This window comes from Diadema antillarum, unplaced genomic scaffold (assembly GCF_040938485.1).
Source record: "Diadema antillarum isolate AM-2024a unplaced genomic scaffold, OU_Dant_1.0 seq00001189_RagTag, whole genome shotgun sequence".
Lineage (NCBI taxonomy): Eukaryota > Metazoa > Echinodermata > Echinoidea > Diadematoida > Diadematidae > Diadema > Diadema antillarum.
This window is the reverse complement of record NW_027271987.1, coordinates 509,988-531,756: the sequence shown is the minus strand read 5'-3', so window position 1 is coordinate 531,756 and position 21,769 is coordinate 509,988. Positions and strand designations below refer to the sequence as shown.

Below are 21,769 nucleotides of genomic sequence, written 5' to 3'. Positions count from 1 at the left end.
AAAAAGTAATTTCATGGTAAATTTCCTTTCAAATATTCAGAAATAAGCTCTCTATTTTTGTGAGTTCCCATTTCCTGTACATCACTCATTCCATACTTTCAGAGACAGTAGACATGCATAATAATTATTCAATCGTAATGAATTTTATGAAATCCACATTTAATTCCTCAATATCTGTAAGAGGAAAAGAACATGATCCAATTAAACGAAGTGGCAGTATCGGATGAAATATGCATACATGCAAATTTTAAATGAAATGTGTATTCATCAGTAGTCTTCTGTTACTTTTAAAATTTTCTTTTTGTACATTATGATATGCATAATTTTTATGATTAAGATACTGAATGTACATCATTTCATATCTATCAAAATACTGGATAATTTCATATAATCTTTTCTAACAACCTTGACTTGAAAGCTCTTATTAGTTCAGTGCCATGTAACTGAGTTAACAAAGTCTCAATCATAGAAATGTATCAAATTTTTCATAGTATGACTTTTCAAATCTCCAGATATACACATAGAATATTCTACTTGAACATATGAAGTACATGATGTTGTTCCTGGTGTTTTTGTTATTTTTTCTTTCTATGGGATGGGGGAGGTGGCAGCTGATTGAAATATCCCTTCTTCATGTTTTTTTATCTATCATTACTGGTATATTACCATCAAATCCATCAATGGAAAAGATAAGGCTGAAAGATGACATTTTCCTTCCCAGCTAATACCTATGACTTTATTTGCCTTTTTGTCGATTAAACATCACATCGCAAGTCCACTCTCCATGAATCATACAGCCCATGAGCTAGACACTAAGTGAACAAGGCCCATGAGCTTGACATTACATAAAATAAGCTCATGAGCTGTACCATCTACCAGCTTGACACTAAGCAAATAAGGCCCATGAATCCAACACTAGACGATAAAGGCCCATGAGAAGGACATTACATCACAGTGTTGGCCCTGGACCTGTTTTTGCCTAGTCGACTCGTCCTCAACGGGTTAAAGACCTCTGTAGCATGGGAATTTATGGAGTTGGAAGGTGGGCCAGTTTGATTATATTTGAGAGTCCCTTTAACAAACTGTGTACAGCTTCATAACTGACCTCAATGTTAAGTATACACACAGCAGAAGAATCTTGACAGGAGTAGTGTGTGCACTTTGATGCACATAACAATTATTCGCTGACACATGGCTGATGAGCACCATTCATGGCATCAAATGTACCCCGCTGGGCAGTGAATAAAGACCTATTCAATCGGATAACCCATGTTTCCCACACTGGCAGTACGAAAATGGTGTATACATGTGCTGTTCAGAAGGAAGCTCTTTGAAAGTGCATTCATGATAAAAAAAAAATATGCATAAGTCAATTTTTGCAGCTGTTTGAAGTTTCACGCAGTATTTCCGAACTTCCCAAAGAATGACATCGTATTATAAGTTTGCATTCTGGGATCAGAATGTAAGAACCCATGGAGGCATTTCTAAATTGAGCTCTGTGTAATGGAATCAATTGGGTGCATAGAATATTGGAACTCATTCTTGAATTTAATAATTCAATGGTACAACATTGTCAATACTTATATACAGGAAATTCACTCATACACACAGACAACACCTTTGGTTAACAAAATCACATTGAATTCACGATACTGTACCTGAGGGAATTTCCAATTAACATTTGTGATACTAATTTTATATTTCTACCCTGAGATTTTTGGACAATCTAATTCATATCAAGCTATGTTACAATCATAGCAAATTCAAATCCATGCTTCATGATACAAAATTACAACCTTTTGCTGATTTTTAATGATTACATTAGAGTAGAAAAGTGTTTCTAAATGTACAATGACAGCAACAAAAGAATGTCACATATAACATGTACAGCTCTTCATTCCCTCTGCACTATGACAGCCATGAATGAATTTGAGTCACTTCATGCTACACCCCAACATGTTATCAGCATGGACATCAGCTCTACTGAGCAATCTGATGCTCTGTAATAAGGAAAAAACCAGTTACTGCACACACCTGCTGTATACATACAAGTCAATTGAAACAATGGCATTCATAATACATAGGAGTTTCAGCTTATGGTGACTTTAAACACAGAGGGTTAAATAAACAGTGTAAGTCTTTACAAATCTCAGCATTCGCAAGTCATGTTATTTAATTATTTGCATATTTATTGGTGAATTTAAAAACTTCAAATACTGATGAGTGCATTGGATAATACTTCATGCTGAAGTCTTTGAACTGGTGAAAAAAATTAGGTATACAAGAAGATCACTTTAATACTATCATTGCAATAAATTTGGTTCTTGTACCAAAAAAAAAAAAAAAATGTATAGTTGTATGGTGATTCACCAATTCTGAATAACAAAAATTCAAACTTTAGCAGTGTGTCCTGGTATCATCAAAAAGTTGCACATGGATATATCATTATCACTTCTATTGCTCCATTTACAATTAAAGGCACTTGAATCAGATTTTAATACGGTGAAATGGTGTGTAAATCTTGCTTGAGACATTAACAATTTTTGCATCAGAGTCAGAAAAACAGAGAAACAAAAGAAAACATTCAGATGGTAAATTGATCTTCAATTCAGAATTTCTTATATTCATGCTTCAGAAATTGCAAATCCTAAAATGGTGATAAAAGTAGAAATGAACTTTCTCATCTCTCTACCACAGACACAAAACAAAAAATATCCCATTCCAACACTAAAAACAATGATGCACCAAGCTTACACCAAGTACTGTAGAGCTTTAAAGCTTCTCACTTTTTTGAATTTCAGTGTAATAGTGTGATGCACATCCTTTACACTCTAATTCATATGCAATGATTACGCTGTTCATCATGAATAAAGGACACAGAGTTACTGGAGGTTGGAAATATCAATGATATAATACATTGTCAGGTCCAGTGCCCTCTCAGAGTAAACTTAATGGCATTACAAAAGTAAGTTCAACAATTGGTCATTATTTCAGTACACATATTGGGCCGTAATGATGACATTGCTAAAATGACCTTGGAGGTGTTAAAAAAAAAGGGATAAGTCTTGTTGAAATCTACAGTTTAGAAGAGTGGGTCATACATGAGTTCTTGAACCTCTTGAAACTTAAGGCTGCAATGTTGATATGAGGCTCTTTGCCCATCGCCAGATGACACAGGATCTTCCCAACAGAGGGCGCTAGCTTGAAACCATGACCTGCAAAAAAGATTCATCAAGTATAGTATTGACTTTGTTGCAAGGCCTCTATAGAACTCGCCTTGATATCAATAAAATAAGAAAAAGACCTGAATTACAAATTTCCAAAATTTCAAGGGTTTGTAATTCTTGTTTTGGTTATCTCTCTTTTTCTTTGTGAGTATAGGAAGTAATGTTGAAAGTTAATTCATCTTTATATCAATTTTGAATTGTCTATAAACCATGTTAAAGACATTTTAAAATCAAAGAGAATGTAATGTAGGTTGGTTTGTCAATTGATGAGATAGGAAACCCAGTAAAATACAGTTCATGTTTTGACAATGTTGTATCACTGATATAAGTTCAACATGAAAATAGGCACATTTTCCAACACAAAATGTCAGAGAAATTTTTGATTTTTTTGGAAATATCTGTTCTTTTATATCAACAACTCTGTGGAATAAATGTTGAAAAAGAAATGATATCAATACGAATAATCAGCAGTCAGTCTGCCCCCTGGGTTTGTTTCTAGACGAGTGTGATCCAACAAAACAATATTTGCTCAAAGTCATCAGAAACATGAAAGCCAGGAAAACTGAAAACATCAGGTGATTTGGCTGAAGTACATAAAAAAAGATTGATGTGTTGAAAAAGAAAAGTTTTATATCTTAAATACACCCTGTCTGAATGTTTCAGTCCAGAGAATGCTTTGAAATCAGAAACTGCTGATGTTTTAATACAAAGCATTTTACTTTTTTATTTTGAAATTATGTACAATGTAATGTGTTTAAAGTGCAATTCTGCACCATGCTCTCATCAATTTCAATAATATAAAAATCTTGCGCGCGTCGTAATTCCAAAGCTGATATTCTCAGAGCCATGTTTGTCTGCTGGGTTTGTTTTCTTGTTTGTTTTCTTGTATGTTTGTTTGTTGTTGTTTTTTTAAGTAGGACAAATGATATGTTGCTGGAAACTCTGACTTCTGGCTGGAAAAATAAGTAAGACCACATTCCGGAAATCAGTGTTTGGCAAATTTATCATGCTTCCCCAGTGATGGGTGACAATCTTATCTTGTTTGTTTACCTGAGCATCCACAGCACACAGCAATGTTGGGGTACACTGGATGTCTGTCAATAATCAGCTCATCATCAGGTGTATTCTGGTGAAGAGGAATAAAGGACAACACACACAAAAAAAAAAAATACTCGAAAAGGATCTAAGAAATTGTTCATATTATATTAGTTGTTATCTAAGATCTGCCAAGATCACAGCTCTTACCCTTATCTTAATAAATGTTGGCAAACTGCAGCTAAAAAGCTAAATTTTTATTAGTGTGTATACAGTCAGCGTTGGTACATCATGTTTCTTTATTCAGTACAACTCCACACAGCTGAGATCAAATAATCAAGAGCAACAATATAAACACAGAAATCAATCTTATGACTGAAAAAATAAAAAGTAGCTCCAGACAGCAAACTTTGCATAAATCAGATTTGAAATTATGGCAGTCAAAAGAAAACTTAATACAAAGTCAGATGATATTTGAATTTTACTGGCAACGGTGGCATGTTATAGAACATGATCACATTTAAATGTTACATCCATAGGGCTACTGTTATTTAAAATTAAAAGTAGATGTGATAGAGAAGTGAATTCCTGGATTTAATGATTATAACATTCAACAGCACAAGGCAGGTTTCAAGCATGGTTTGATCCAGAGTGAATCTGAATGAATAGGATCTATGTACAGTATGTCATTCTAACACACTAGTCAATTTATCAGCATACAGTTATTCAAGCACACAGAATGATACACCGCATCACCTAACCAATTAACACTCATGACGAAACATGCATACAACACCCTAGATCCAGCACAAAGAGTACAAATCACCCCCTCACTCCACCCTTCCCCACCTGTCAGGAACAGCTCTCTTCACTAACGACCTTTGACCTACCGTGTACATGCATGTCTCTATGATGCTGGGTTCACTCTCCAAGGCAGAGTAGTATTTGGAGACCGATCGTTTGAGATACTCTACTTCCTCTTTTTTTCCCGGAGGCACATCATCCCTGCAGTCTGGATCCACACAATCACTACCGCCATGGTAAGCAACCTAAGAGAACACGACACACAAGAAACAGAAAGATACAAGCCATAAAAATTTTACTTTCACACATTACCATTTTAGACAACAGATTTCATAGTATATCTCCCATTCCTCTTCATTTAATAATACTCCAATTTTCATGAGCTAAAAAGAAATTGTATTGATATCATCATTTCTATTACCTTGCATAAAGATGTGTCGACACAGCAATCAATAATTTGCAGTGTGGAAATACAGAATGTCATTATTAGATTATGACACAAAATTGTTTCTCAATGCACTACTTGTGAGATTGCCATCTTATCTCACATTGTACGTGTTATACTTGTACTAAAATACTACACTATACTACACAATACTATACTATACTTATACATTTTGGCCTGGACATACAATCATGAACCTACAGCAGCCCCTAGCACAGGTTCACAGATTTTCTGATGTAATTCTGACAATAACAGGAGTCAAAATCAGTCTACACTTGTTTGTTTGCTTCTGTCATTACAACACTACCTGAAATAGTACAAACATTTTTGACACTGTCTGGAATACATATCAAAACACAAACCCTTTTACAACCATGAAAACAACATACCTTGATTTGTACAAAATTGTAATCTGAACAATAATAATAACATGGTGGGTGTTTTTTTTTTTTTTTTTTTGGGGGGGGGGGTGCATCACTGCCATTGATTGCACCAATATGCACTTAAAGGATGAAAAATAGAAAGACAGCTACAGTAGATGCTATTAAATGCATATATCCAATTAACTCATTCACAATTATTTTGAAATAAATGTTTTCAGTATGGATTTAAACTTTGAACTTGCTGCTGAGTCCTTTAAGTAAGATGGAATAGAATAGATGGAATAGTTTGTATCTGCTAACTAGTATAGGGCATTTATTTGTTTATCTTTTCTACAGTCTACTGCATATATTGTCAAGAAATTAAAACATTTACAATGTACCTTTGTCATGCCTGGATACTCCAGTGATTGAATACTGTAAATGTGGCTTCCAGTTTCCTCTGACTCAATTATGACATTTGGAAATGTTTTCATTCCTCCACATTCTTTTTCCCTCCAGTATGGCACATTGATACGCCAGACCTGTTAGAGCAAATACAGATGCATCACAGAAAGATAAAGAATACAAATAAACTTTTGAAATTGCAAAGTATGATATGCTGTGAAGAATGATTTATGATTTCATCAATGAATTGGTATCTCATAACAAAAGAATACAATAACTTTCTCTGGTTTTTCCCCTGTAAAGTATCAGAATTTCTCTGCTTAATCTAAAGAACATTTGACTGATTTTTCAATTCATTCATATTGTTCCAACATTATATCAGCACTGACAATTCCTTGTTAGAAGTCAAGGTTGGAGGATGTTATTAGACCTCTATGATATCATATCTTCACCTTGAGGATTTTGCCTACAATTGTACTAGCACATTTATACTTCGTGTACATGTACCACACCTGCACTAGCTGTCAAGAAAATCCACAGAGGGCTTGTTCTTAAATTGTGTTAATGAAATCTGGGGTTTACACGTATAGGCGTACAGATGGAAAGACAAACACACAGATATAAAGATGGGAGGTCAGACAGAAGGATGAACAATCTAACAACACAATACCTTTTACTGCTTTCCTAGGCAAAGACAAAAGGTTTTTTTGTGTCTACTGTTTTGTTGCTCCACAAAATTGTATATATATAGTTGTAGTCATTTTACTCTAGAAAATGACACAATGTACTAAAGGGATATCACATATAAATAGCAAGTCTGAATGACTGGGAAAGTAATATCTATGGGTGAAAATTACACAAATTAGCAAATTTTGTAGAAAAGAAGAAACAACTAAAGATGTGGCAATATACTTTGTACAGTACGTACTTCTAGTGGTGGATCTAGTCCAAGTGGCTTGAGGAGTGGGCTGGCCCATGCACCAGGTGTCAGGACCAGACTCTTGCCACAAAATTCCCTGTCCTCTGTTACAACCCTGACTGTGGTGCCTGGAATGATCTGAACTACTTTCTGACAGTCGTACAGTATTCCTCCATGGTTCACAAAAGCAGTCTGTGGAAACAAGAGGTAAGATGAGAAATCATTAGAACTTTATATTTGCTAAGCATTTCTCATTCATTAAATAATCAGTTGAATGGTTTTTCAAGTCCTCTTTTCTTTGTATTCTGTTAATATTATTCCCTCATAAGTCACAAGTTGTATTTTCTATAAGTTGAATCTATTTCTTCTGTTCATATATATTCAACTTTGGCAAGGTTAACTGTACTGCTGAACCCTGGAACATGTGAATCTCAGCAACAACCAATGCTGTGTAAAATCTGTATGAACACACAATAAAACTGAAATTCTCAAGCCATATTTCAACGGCAATGAAATATACAACTTCAAAATCCTGGAAAACAAGACTACATGCTCTCTTTCTCAAGCACATTGAGTGTCACAAGTTTACTACTCTAAACTTTTTTTCACAAACAAAAGCACGTCAATACTTGGCTTGTATTCACAATCAAACATATAATGTGCAAGTGGGGATGTCAGTGAGGGAATAGACAACAATTTCAATGATCTCATTCCATAACTAGAGAAGCGCTCTGAGAGCGCAGCAGGCCTTCACCAAGCAGCTCATTTCCACCAGTGATCTTGTTCTTCCATAGAGATTGGTGATTTCCACCCATACGTATGCATGCTGAAAATTGCCCGATTTCCAAATATAGAAGCGTTTTGTTACGTCATCAACTTCAAGCTGCACAGTGTGCTTTGCCCTAGCAGAAACTAGAGCACACGCTCCAATAGTGTGGGTACGAAAACCTTAAAAATGCACAGCTTGAACTCTTAAGTTCACTGACCCTACTTGCCAAAATTTTGAAATACTTCAAAAAATCCATAAAAATTTCCAGATCACTACCAAAATTTTATCCGCTGTTCCTTGTGTCATTTTCAATCTTTCCTGCAAGTTTCATCAAAATCCGTTCACAACTTTTTGACATATTTTGCACACAGACAAACAAACAAACAAACCAACGGTAATGAAACATAATCTCCTCCCTCGGTGGAGGTAACAATATATCAGCAGTGAAACATGAGCATGTCTCAGATGACCCAGGCCATGTCACAATCAATTAAATACTGGAAGTAGAACTAGAACACAAGTTCATCAGAAACTTTTTTTTTCTTTCATTCAAATTTCAGTGATATGAATACCTGCACTAAACAGAGGTCAAATATAAAGGCAGATTGAACGTAAGTGACAGGAAGAAAAGGTACACAAAGCCAAGCTTTATCAGAAAAACAAAAAACAAAAGAAAACAATCAAATACAAATGGTACATGGCCTTGACTGGAGATTTTATCTTCTTTCCGAGTGGTCACAACACTTGTGGGCAACACATACCTTGCCACAAGATTATCAACTGTTATTGGGCACTGATTCAATTTTACCTATTTCATCCTTGAAAAAACACAGTGATTACAAAAACAAAACAAAACAAAACAAAACAAAAAAGAAGCAAAAAAAAAATAGACTGAACTAGATATCAGTTGACATTGCAATAAATAATGGAACAGCTATCAAGAGCGGGTGGCCTTTAACCCGTTGACGACGAGTCCCGAGTATACTCAGGCAAGTGTCTATCGGAAATGCCTGTTGTAGCAAAATCAGTCCATCCTCAACGGGTTAATAAAGATTTTAAATCACGAGCCTGAAGCCTTTGCATCCTGCACTTCCTCCCGAGTAAACCTACCAATCACAATGTTGATTTGTGCCAACAAGCAGTGTTCTGCTCAATGGTGTAAAAGGTTGGGCAATGTTGGAACATTGACTTTTTAAAGTTTACTTTGAACTTAAAAAAAGATAGTTACCGGTATATCAATAGGGAATTTCCATTTGAAAGCATTTCATGATATACTACAGCAGTTTAAGATCTTCAAGTATAATTGTGTCAGCTCTCACCAATTAGAGGGGAATGTATGCCAATTATGAGGATTCATGGAATGCCCACAAAAATCAGAAGTGAAGTTGAATAACATCAACTATTCATGAAGTGAAGATGTTTGTTTGTTTGGCTGAATCCATGTCGGGTGACAACAATTTGTGATGTCAGAGCAGGGCAAAAATAGAAAGAAGATATTGAAAAAGAATTCAACATATTTTCATTCTGTCTAGTTTAAGAATAAACACTTGACTTGACCTCTTTCAGAAGGAAGAGAAAATGATATCCCCCTTGATATATGTCAGAGACCATCACACCAGATGAAATTCTGTGGAATTCTCTTCATATTCCCAACTGTCACATCAGAAAGTGTTGTAGTCTTCTTTCAAGCACAGACAGCACATAAATCTAACCAAACTTTAACAATTCTTAGCTCTTAGATGGATTATCTACTTTCCTCAAATTTCTCTGATGTGAACTACCAATATTTCTGCTTTCACTGAATCTGAAAATATATATTTGGGGTAAATCCCCCTTTGATATGTCAATCCCTGGGAGACAGGTGACCAGTGTCATGTTAAAGACACTCAGTCGTGGCGAGTGGTTTGTGCGGCACGGAGACGAACGCAACACGCTGCCTCCCCCATTCTGTATCAAATGTAGTGACCCCGGAATGAGAATAGCGCTGGCTCAATGGGTCAGCGAAAATACGGTAGGCTACAAGAGAGCTCCCTGTGCTTATCTCCTAACCCAAAATGGCTGTCCCGAGAGCTTCCGAATGGACGCACACTCTCAGTGCGCATGCGCATGAAGAGAGGCCAAAAGAGCCACGCGTCTTCTGGCCTCTCTCCTCCAATCACCGCAGCTCGCGGTGACAATATTTGTGTACGATGCGTACACACACACGCACACACACACACACACACACACACACACGCCGCAGCGTCTTCTGGCCTCTCTCCTCCAATCACCGCAGCTCGCGGTGACAATGTTTGTGTATGATGCGTACACACACACGCACACACACACACACTTGTCTCAGTGGTAGCATTGTCCCACACGTTTATGGATATAGCACCGAGTCTGCCATTGCGCAATTGCACGCACAAACTTCGGTCGTTCGGAGTTTACGTACCATTAGGGATGGCGATCGGCTGCCTTTAAGCTTTCATCCACTTTTGAAATTGGCAGTATTTCTTTCAGTACAAACAAAGCCCAAATTTCGTATCCGACAGGCCTATGTTTCTGGAGGACAAACTCCAAATCCTCATAATTCTACTTCTGGTGGGTTTCAAAGCTCTTACAGGTGAGCTACAATGCCAATAAAAACTGAAATGAAAAGGATTCATGTTCAAACTACAATGTAACTATGGGCCTCAAAGTATCAATGTGTAGGAGCCAAAGTGGGCCTCAGATGGAAAATGGTTGAGAAGCGCAGTTGTTACTACACTGTGAAAGAATAATTTGAATAGAATAAAACTTCATGCATTCCAGCAAATCCTGTTTGGGCCTCATACTGAGCCATTTACATCTGGTAGTCATTATATACTTTTGTGGCACACTGCTATTTCATGTGATATCTGATCATAGAATTTTACTCTGCATCCTTCCACAAAGAAAAAGCAGCCAGTGTAAACACACAATAGTAGTGACACCATACATTATACTATTACAGACACCCATTTGCACTCTCTGAACCAGGGCAAGGTATACACTATTCATTAAGGATGTGTGTGTGCTGTCTAGATATAGTGCTATAGATATAGGTTGGATTAAAACAAACATGCAGTGTCAGCACTTTTATTGTATGGAGCAGATGAGCCAATTGCATTTAAGCCTACTTCCTTTGTCTGTACCCTGTGGTTCAGGGGTCAGCTGTTATCTATGTTAACGTTCATAACATGCTTTCCAAATCATCCAGAGATAAAAATCATGTGCACTTCTGCATGCATGGATTTGTTTGCATAACATCAAATGACATATATACGCCCCCTTCCACATTGAACACATCTTGTAAGTAAACATGAGGTAGGCATGCAATATCAGCAATTATACAACACCTCAGAATGATGTCGAATTGTGATTGGCCAAGAACATGTCACATGACATTCAATAGAAAATACCTATCAAACTCATTGAGAGTGACAGCCATACAATAGGCCCCTGGCATGGGCCTATAGCACGGCTCGAAGGTACTATAGCACGGCTTCGCGGGGGGCTACTAATGCATGGCCGCTCACAGAGTTCTGTGGCTCACACCCGTAGCAAAGCGCCAGCAAACTACTAGTACATTGTACAGTGTACGTGCTGGCCGGCTGCGCTGCGCTGCCGGTAAGTCTCACAGACCAGGCGCGGCGGAGTACTGCAACGTTAACGTGTACGCGCAGTTACTTTACCTAGCTAGTTGCATGTATCGCGGCCTGTATACACCTAGCGGTACTGCTGTGTTTTTACTTTTGACTCTGATCTGCTACGTGGACCACAGTGATCCCAACATCAAGACTTCATTTCAAGTTGAGAAACCGTAATTTGATTATTTTTCTGTGTTTTTATACAAAATCATTTTCGGAAATAGACAAAGTCTAGACCTACTACTAGATCTACCGACATCTCAGATCGACCTAACAGTCAGGCCTAACTCGATCTAACGTTAGCATAGAATGGGTATAGACCCTGCGGAGTTCGTGATTCCTGTGACTGTGTGGTCGAATCATGACGAGTGTTTGAAAGCAGTACACAGGGTGGTTTACAATTCTCTGCCTAATTGTTACATTTATTTTTGGGCCTTCCTGAGTTGGCGGTCACTAATTTTGTATTGTGATTGTGGACAAGGTGTTGTATAAAACGAATAATTTATGATTTTGTTCGTGCATTGGGGCACGTAATACCGCACTCGGCGCGAGATTCGCCACTGGTCTATTCAACGCGGCGCTACGCGCCTTGTTGAATAGACCAGTGGCTCATCTCGCGCCTCATGCGATATTCGTGCCCTATGCACTCACAACTCATAAATTATTCGTATATTATTTACTGGAATACTCTCAATAATCAAATAGTCTGTCTGTTGAGTGAATCACATTGAAGTGTTGGTGTTGGTTTGGTACCAAAAATCTATTTAAAAAGAAAGCTTTCCTCCCTGATGCATGGTGTCAAAATATTCCTATATCACATATTCTTATTTGTGTAGACCAACCATTTCCACACTGAGGAAGAAAACATGATTAACCCGTTGAGGACAATTTGATTTTGCTACAGCACGCATTTCCCATCTATAGACACCTGCCCGAGTATACTCGGAACTCGTCCTCATCGGGTTAAGGATGAAACATGCTACATACACAAGGATTTAAGAAGCTATTGCACACTAATGAACCTTCAGGATCATAAATTTTGTTCAAAGTTCATCATTCTGAAGGTTCATTAGTGCACACATTCCTTTTTTTTCTGTTGGATTAATGAACCTTTGTAATAACAACTAAACTTTTTTGGGGGGATGAACAAACATTCACAATAATGAACCTGGCGGATTAACAAACCTTCACAATAATGAAACTTCTGAATAATGAACTGGAACCCATAATCACGCATATATGCATATTGCACACAGATAAAAGTCTGAGGATGAATAATCAAGGGGAATAATTTGGCCACATTTTTTTTTCTTTCACCACATTTTGAATTTGTTGTTTATAGATGCGAGAGTGGTAGTAAGACGGTAAGGTTTGTTCCTTTGATATTCTATCTTAGAATATGTTGCAACTGCATGTTATTTTTGTCCTGTTTTGGCAACCAGTGATATTAAGTGTTTCTTTTTTCCCCGAATATGAGAAATTGACTTTTCCATCTCTTTTCTTCAAAATAGCATAGATGTCTAAATCCAACGCTGCACATTGGCACTGGTCCAATGGTCCTTGACCAGTAAAAATCACTGTCAGACCAGTATCTTTTTTACAAATGGACCAGTAAAACATGGAAAAATTGGGTACCCACTGGTCCAACCTGTCTGGTGGAACAGTAGAAAAATCAGGTTAGAGTACAGCCCTGCAAATTTAATAATTGAACAAAAGTCATTGCATTACTTAAGGTTCCAATGAACACTGGGAATGAAAGGTGGATAAGATACAATGTAAAGTCTTAGTTTTCTCTCACAAAACCCTTTTTTCCAAAAAATGCACATATCAAGAAGACCACGCTAACATCATACTTCCTCAGCCTCCAGTTGCATCTACCTACAATACTAGTAGGACATTAAAGGAATTTAAGACAAAATAGATTTGAACAAAGGTCAGACTGAGGGCTTCCAAGCTGGTTTCCTCAACCACCTCATCCAAAAGAGGTCACTCTGGCTGAATGGTTCCTCATCGAGTCGTGATAATAAGCTGTCATTTGGGGTCATCCTACATGAACTGCCCTGCTTATGAATTGGAGTGTGAATGGGGTCAGAATGGATCACTACCTGTAATGCCCTCAATGCCTTGTCGGCTCTCAGAGTGCCTCCGTCATAGTCTAGGAAGGCCAAGGCTGTCTGAGGCAGGCTAAGCTGGGGATAATCTCGTTTCAGCGTCTTGTGGTCCAAAACCTTGTGGCCACGATTGTACTTCCGCATCTGCTTGAGAGACTTGTGATAGAGAGCTCCGGTGGGATGTAGAGACACTGTGAGAAGTCCTGTTTTCCTGCAAAGCATCAGAAAGATGAATAATCATATATTACAACACAACAACAACAAAAATCTGTCTGAGAATACAGTGACCTTGACACACAGTCACACCAAATGACTGGACCATTGCAAAGAATTGAACTTAAACAGACATTGTATTGCATATATGTTATATGTACATGCATTAAAGGGTGAGGACAAGGATATTTTTAATTGAATTAATTTATAACATCAGCTAGATAATTTCAGCCAACACTAAGGAGGATCAGTATGTATCCTACTAATAAGAAACTACAGTCTTTAAGATAAATGACAACTACATTCAGCATTCTACACTGATATTTAAATAATCATATTATGGCTTCATCATACTTCAAATATAATTGTCTCTTTTGGAAGAAACAGTGGTCCATCATATTCATATTCTAGTCTAGACCAAGTACATCTATGGAGCTAAACTTATGTGTGTGCAATGCATATTATATGCACATGACAAAGGTCACTATAAAAGGATAATCAGAGATAAATGTTCTACTTTAACAAGTTGATTGGGTTTTATCAGTTTAATGTAAATATAACTATTGACTGCAATAAAATGAAAATTGCTCAGTCTACTGCAGTGTTCTTTGAGAATCATTGAATATCAGTGAAGACTAAATCTCATCCTTTTGTTCATTAAAGGGAAGATAAACCCCAAGAGCAATGTGGATTGAGTGAAAGCAGCAACATTAATAGAACACATCAGTGAAAGTTTGAAGAAAATCGGACAATCGATGCAAAAGTTATGAATTTTTAAAGTTTTGATGTTGGAACCGCTGGGTGAGGAGACTACTAGAGGATATGACGTATGAGTGGACAACAATACCAAGAAAATATAAAGAAAATTCTGCAAAAATCCATTTTTCATGAAAATTACAAATTCCATCAACTTGATATTGACATATGTTAAGGATAGCAATTATTCCCCCTGCTTTCTGAAAGCGGTTGGTCCATTGCTCTTTCATGATTCTAGAAAAGTGAATTTTTGTTGAATTTCCTTTATATTTTCTTTGTATTGTTGTCCACTCATACGTCATATCCTCTAGTAGTCTCCTCACCCAGCGGTTCCAACACCAAAACTTTAAAAATTCATAACTTTTGCATCGATTGTCCGATTTTCCTCAAACTTTCACTGATGTGTTCTATTAATGTTGCTGCTTTCACTCAATCCACATTGTTCTTTGGGTTTACCTTCCCTTTAAGTCTCCCCCCCCTCCCCTACCCCAATCCCAAGATTTCTGGGGTAGATGACTGTAATAAACCATAGACATCTGTACATGAGAACAGTGTAGCATGTGATCCTGCAATACTTCATCTGTCACTGTATCATTACCATCTTGTGCACTCGTGTGTTGTTGTTTTTTTTTTCACATTCTAATCTTCATGGGAAACTGTTAGTCATTGATATGTACACATTCCAGGGACATAAAACAGTATATTTCTATCATGCATGTAGCTTTCATTTCAACCCTGATATGATATTTTCTTGACAGGAAAGGTTTGAAGACTATACTCAATCAGGAGAGAATACAAGCAGATTGGAGTTAACTCTCCATTTCATTTCCAGAACCTAGGAAATATGATAATTGAGCGCAAATCTTATCTTAGGTTAATCTCAATTTAGATATCTGTTTTAGATGTCTATATACCCCCATATATTCCAGCAAAGATACAGATGATATACATATTGGCAAAATAAGGCCCTAGGACTGCATAATATGCTCCATGAGTGAAAGAGAATTCAATCTTTTTAAATCAAATACAACTGACAACATGCCAAATGAGAGATAGAATTGCAACATTGCACAATGATGCATAGAGTGAACTAAGACTAAAAACTTATAAAAGTCATCTTTCTCTTTTTCAATTGCCAAGTTTAGCCAATTATTAATATTGGAGAAGCACTAATCAAGGGAAACTATGATTATCAATCCTTGTATTGAACGTGCTAATACCTTAAACCATTAAGTGTTTGTGGATGATTCAAGCTTGTAACGATGAGATTTAAACATCTGCTCTCCATTGCATGGGAAGCAAAATAAAGCAAATTAAATACTAGACATCTACAGTAAGTATCATTAATACTCTCAACAACAAACCCCACATCATAAGAACAGATTTGAAAAGAGAGGATCGAGGAGCATGACCATCAAAGCTTCTGTGTTCTTTAACAACAATCAGCCCTAATTATTTACTTGTATAGAACAGTGTTCGTCTCCTTCTCCAGTTGAGCCCACATCGGAAATGCTTCCAGCATCATCTCTGCATAGTGAGGCTGGTCGTAGGAATATCGGATGATCCGGGACTGGCCATGGGAGCTGCCTCGAGTGTGGGGCAGTGAGAACTACAGGAGCAAAAAGTAAAAGATACTCATGTGCCAAAGAAATGTAACGTTTGGATAAGTGTACATGCATGTTTGCTTGTTTGTTTTTTTTTCTATCAGATTAAACTGATAAATTTGCATTTATGATGTATCGATGCTTGCATCAAACTGAATCACTTTCAAAAGTTTAAATAGCCACAAGAAACTGTTAGCTATTGTACTGCAAGCAGGATTTCATAATATATGAATGTCTATGTTATACAGATCTGCATAGTTACTCTAGAAAAATACAAGAAAAACACTGCCACAGATATCTACAAAGAATTTGTAGATTTTGAGAAAAAAAAAAGTCAAGCACATGACCACTATCAGACCTACAAAGTCTCACTCTCCAGTAACCCAACTCATGCTCCCCAACCCAGCAATCACTTTCTCATGCCTCCTAGGAAAAAAAAATTGGACAAAAAAAAACTTTAAACAAAACAAAACAAACATTGCATAGATCAATGATAAACATCGGGTGGGAAGCCCACTAATTAAATGCAGACTTTATATACTCAAGACAGTTGAGAAACTTGACACCTCTGGCTCTGCAATTATATACCACAGAAATGACAGGGCTATAACATATTATGATCAAAGTTAAGATCATTGGTAGCTACTGACTATTAAGCACAGAAGTACCCATAGACAGTTTCTTCATAATTTAACAGATCAAAACACATAAATATTGTGAAAATGAGAAGCTTATGGAGATTACATCATCACCATCTCCAACATCTGGATCTGGATCAATACGCTGCCAGACTGGGTGGTATAGTGCAGCGGGGAGAGAGGGTGCGAACTAAATTAATCGTAACGAAGGTGGCTTTTTTCTATCTTGCTTCTGAAGACTTCTGGAGATGGGCTGTTGATTACTGTTGCTGGGAGGTGATTCCAGGCAAGGGGGGCCAGTGCTCACAGAAAATGATTATTTATATTGCTCTGTGTTACAATGATGAACTTTAAACCCTTTGTCGTTGTTTATCACTTGCCTTTCAAGAATATTCTTCTTCTTCTTCTTCTTCTTCTTCCAGGTAGAGTGCAGCTTCAAGTTTTGAAGATTATCGCACTGTGAAATGCGTGTGAGTGTGTGGACCCTCACACACGTCTACGTCAGGATAGCTTTCGTGCAAGTGCGTATATATACAACGTGTAAGTAAAAATTTGTGTCCTCTGGAGACAAAACTATTTCTTCTTCCCACTCAAGACAAGCCGAAAGGCGTCGAGAGAAGAAGAAGAAGCTGGGTCCTCTTGGAGGCTGTTCCAGTCCTTACAGGTCCTTGGGAAGAAGGAAGAAGCGTACGCCTGATTGCTACATTGGATCGTCTGCAGTCGAGAGCCGTGTCCTCTAGTGGCTGATGTCCGTTCGCTGAGGTAGGACTGCCAAGCGATGTCAACAAGGTTGAAGCGGATGCGATACAACATAGCCAGGCGGCTGTGAAGGCGTCTGTCCCGTAAGGAATGCCACTGCAGGTTGTTAAGCATCTGTCACACTGGATGTTTGGTTGAAGTCACCTGTCACATAGCGGGCACACCTTCGCTGGACCATCTCGATCTTGTTGATGTTCCGCTGAGTGTGTGGGTCCCATGCTGTTGCAGCATATTCCACCACTGGTCGGACATATGTGAAGTAAGTGGCCTGCTTGATGTGACGGTTACAGTGTTTGAAGTTACGACGTAAGAAGCCAGTAACAGAGTTAGCCTTCTTCACTGTGGTATCAACGTGAGAGTTGAAGTTAAGCTTGCAGTCAATGTGGAGGCCGAGGTATTTTGCGGAACTCACCACTTCGAGATCATGCCCATGGATGTTATACTGGCCAGTAACTTGCTTCCTCTTGTTGGTCACGCGAAGGATCTGGCATTTAGAAGGGTGAAATTCCATCTTCCATTTGCTCTCCCATTCCTGTAGCCGGTCTAAGTCTTCCTGAAGATTGGTACAATCTTGGGCTGACCTAATGCGCCTGTAGAGCAGGCAGTCATCAGCGAAAAGGCGTGTTGTCGAGTGCTCAACGCTGTCTGGTAGATCGTTGATGTAGATCAAGAAAAGGAGTGGGCCTAGGGCACTGCCCTGCGGTACTCCGGATGTAACCTTGATCTCCTGACTGATCTGGCCCTCAAGTACGACTTGTTGGGTGCGGTCGCTCAGGAAGCTTTTGACCCATCTGAGAGTAGTGCCGCGTATGCCATAGTAGTCTGCTTTGAGTAGAAGTCGCCGGTGAGAGACTTTGTTGAATGCTTTCGCAAAGTCTAACAGTATGCAATCTATCTGTTCCTTGTCGTTGAGCCCTTTTGCAAGGTCATTGATGGTGAGGATGAGCTGGGTTTCACAGGATCTTCGCTTTCTGAAGCCGTGTTGTGCGTCTGACAAGATGTTGTGTTCAATGAGGTGATGGATGACAGCACAATGCACCACATGCTCGCATAATTTGGACAGGATTGCAGTGAGTGAGATTGGCCGATAGTTCGCCGGGTTGGACTTGCATCCCTTTTTGTGGATTGGTACAACAAAAGCTTTCTTCCAATGAGATGGAATGCTGCCCTGGACGAGGGAGGCCTGGAAAAGCAAGGTGATGACAGGTGAGATCTGGTAAGTCGTCTCCTTGAGTAGTCGAGCAGAAATGCCGTCTGGTCCGGTGGCTTTGTGTGGCTTCAGTCTTTTCATCAGCTTTTCTACTCCAACTTGGCTAATCGATATGTCAGCCATGGTTGGGTAAGGACTTGGTCCCAGGTCTGGCAGGGTGTTGTCGTTGTCAGGTGTGAAGACTGAGGAAAACTGCCTGTTCAGGATCTGAGCTTTCTGCTTTGGGTCACAATGCAGTATGTTGCCTTCCTTCAGTGGTGCTACTCCCAAGTGGTCACACCGCATGGTCTTGACAAGCGCTCCCAAGCGCTTGTTGCAGCCTGCGTCATTGCTGACAAGGTCTGCAATGTATTTGTTGTAGGCCTGTCTACAGACTTTCTGGGCTTTCTTCTTCAAGATGTTGTAGCGGTGCCACGAAGATGTCGCCTTAGCCTTCTTGTATGCTCTGGCCTTCCTTCGGCATATGCGCTTGGTAGCGGTGTTGAACCAGCACTGATTGAGTCTTGTTGACGACATCTTTTTAGGAACGTTGTCTGTGAGGATCTTTTCCAAGCCTTGTTGGATCTCATTTAGGAGCGTTTCCACTGGGGTTGATGTATATGAGACTCCATGAACTGGTCTGCCCATGCCTCGGCATCACTATGAAGTGCTTCAAGGTTGGCTTTGTTCCACAGAAAAATCTCTCTCCGTGTTGGCTTATTCCTGTGGGCCCTGGTTGTCATGTCCATGAATATCACATCGTGATCACTCAGACCGGGCATGGGTTCACATAACTGCGACAGCCGCCACACGCAGTGTGGCGGCTGCGCCGTGCTCCCATAAAAGATCTTCATGTTGAACAAACGGGTGCCTTTGCGGCGCTATATTTCCTTAATTTTTCAACAGAAACTACTAGGAATACTTACATGGGTCGATGAAACCTAAATGACTATCATCGGCGACTGTTTGATGCATTTCATTGCTTGTGATGCACAAAATGATGTCTTATAAGCAGCTCACCGATGTTCACAGAATTCACAATCACTTGCACAAGCGCACAGAATACTTGAACTATAACATAAGCGAAACTGCGGGGAAGCCGCCAGGACCGCGCCTGGCGGCGCGGTCTCCGGGGCTAGGGTTCACATTGCCTGACTAGTGTTGGACGATTTGTGATGATGACATCCAGTGTATTTTCCCCTCTGGTAGGGAAGTTGACAATCTGCTCAACTCCAACGTCTCCCAAGGTCTGCAGGTATGATTCACTTAGTGAGTGTCGATACTGGTGAGATGTGATCTCTTCTGTCTCCCAGTTGATGTCGGGTAAGTTCATGTCACCTCCAATCCAGACTGCTGCACCAGGGTTGGATGTGCACAAGTCTCGGATGAACTGGTTCATGCTGTCTATTCTGAGTTTTGTAATCTTTGAACTGTTTAATTTTGATATTTCTTTTAGGTCTTGTTCTGGTCAGAAAATTTTCAATGGGTATAGACTCAGGACCAACCCCTCGACCGCTTTGAAGAAGGCCGAAGGATGATAATTTATGATTATAACATGATTATATAATAACACGATTATATGTGACTGTGCATATAAAATGTCTTTGACTGCGTCACTAGATCTATATGAAACTATTATTTTACCAGAAGAATGCATATTGCTTAGGCTTAACATGATTGTTAGGCCTTTCACAGGTTTTAGTAACTTTGAGCTTTGAGGATTCAATTCAGTTTCTCTCGCTCTCCGCTCCGATCTCCCCGCCCCGCTTACTTCTAGCTTGTCATAAGAATATGAAGACATGGCAAACAGAAGATAAGAGAAACAAGGTCCAGGCTACTAACCTGCTCCAGGAGGACAGTTTTCAAACCTTCCTTCGCACATTGATATGCAGTCGCTGACCCTTGCACGCCTGCCCCCACGACCACTACATCGTACAGGCTTCTCTTCCCGTGGATGTCGGGGGCGTTATCCGGAGCTGCGCGGGGACTGGAAGCCATTCTTGATAGGTTCTTCAAGCAAAATTTCTCGTGAACTCTCCTCGATTGCAACAATGTGTCCAAACTATTCCACTGGTCACGAGCTACAGAGGATATAGATTTCGATAACAAGCCCAGTTTCCAACTTCAGCGCTCGGGGGAAATAGTGAAAAGACGGTCTCCTTTTGTATGGTTGATTACGTAAAGCTAGACAAGCGTCACGATTTCGCAGTGCATCTGCACACGATCAGTAGCAGACACACACACGACACGGCATCGTATTTCTCGTAAATAAAGTGCGTGCACCTGTGTTTACAGCTAGCCTTTGCTCAAGACCATATCGCTATCTGAGCATGATACTCGCACAATATTCAAGAGTCCCAGGTGAGTGCATGACGTGCGTCCTCCTTCCTGGTACGAGTAATGTGTATCACATATGGAAGCCCTGTATGGTTGACCCTATCACCCTTGGAAGTGGTCTATGAGTCGATATGACCTCTGCTAGGGGTTACCTATGCTTCAATCCAGACAGTAAACAATACCATGTACCATGTGCACACCAAAACTGACTGACTAACAGATCTTGTGCTGATCAGGCACATTTTGTGTCATTTGTACTCCAATATGAAGAAAGGCATCAAGGTTTATTTGTTTTTACTGTGAAAAAAAGAAGAAGAGAACTACAGTCATTGTATTACTAGCCCATTAGGCCCCGTACCGTTTTTAAACAATAGGTGGCACATGCACACTGTAAATTTAATCTCATTGGTGACAGTCACTGAGGTGTTGCCATGTTTTAGGGTACCGGTAATTATTATGCACTTTTACTTATAGTTGGGTTTTTGTTTTGTTTTTTCATACATGTATATCAAGTCAAACATGTGCAAGTGGCCACCAAAGGGAGAC

At 39.1% G+C, this 21,769-nt stretch overlaps 1 protein-coding gene across 1 annotated transcript; it reads right to left on the bottom strand.

Moving 5' to 3' along the window:
• Window positions 1–423: 423 nt before the first annotated feature.
• LOC139744577 (peroxisomal sarcosine oxidase-like) lies at window positions 424–20,908 on the bottom strand. Its single transcript, XM_071655009.1, has 8 exons — window positions 20,729–20,908; window positions 16,157–16,305; window positions 13,722–13,938; window positions 7,207–7,389; window positions 6,275–6,415; window positions 5,153–5,311; window positions 4,278–4,353; window positions 424–3,215 (listed from the first exon to the last, which is right to left on the bottom strand). The coding sequence occupies exons 1-8, from the start codon at window positions 20,882–20,884 to the stop codon at window positions 3,076–3,078; spliced, it is 1,221 nt and encodes a 406-aa protein (XP_071511110.1). The 5' UTR covers window positions 20,885–20,908; the 3' UTR covers window positions 424–3,075.
• Between the last annotated feature and the right edge of the window lie 861 nt (window positions 20,909–21,769).

What these genes read in the sequence shown, in the direction of transcription:
- LOC139744577 (XM_071655009.1), bottom strand. Translation starts at nt 20,884, where the DNA reads ATGGCTTCCAGTCCCCGCGCAGCTCCGGATAACGCCCCCGACATCCAC. An exon ending in ACGAACACTGTTCTATACAA is followed by an intron (nt 13,939 to 16,156) that starts GTAAATAATTAG and finishes GATGCTTTGCAG; the next exon opens with GAAAACAGGACTTCTCACAG. An exon ending in TAGAGACATGCATGTACACG is followed by an intron (nt 4,354 to 5,152) that starts GTAGGTCAAAGG and finishes CCTCTTCACCAG; the next exon opens with AATACACCTGATGATGAGCT.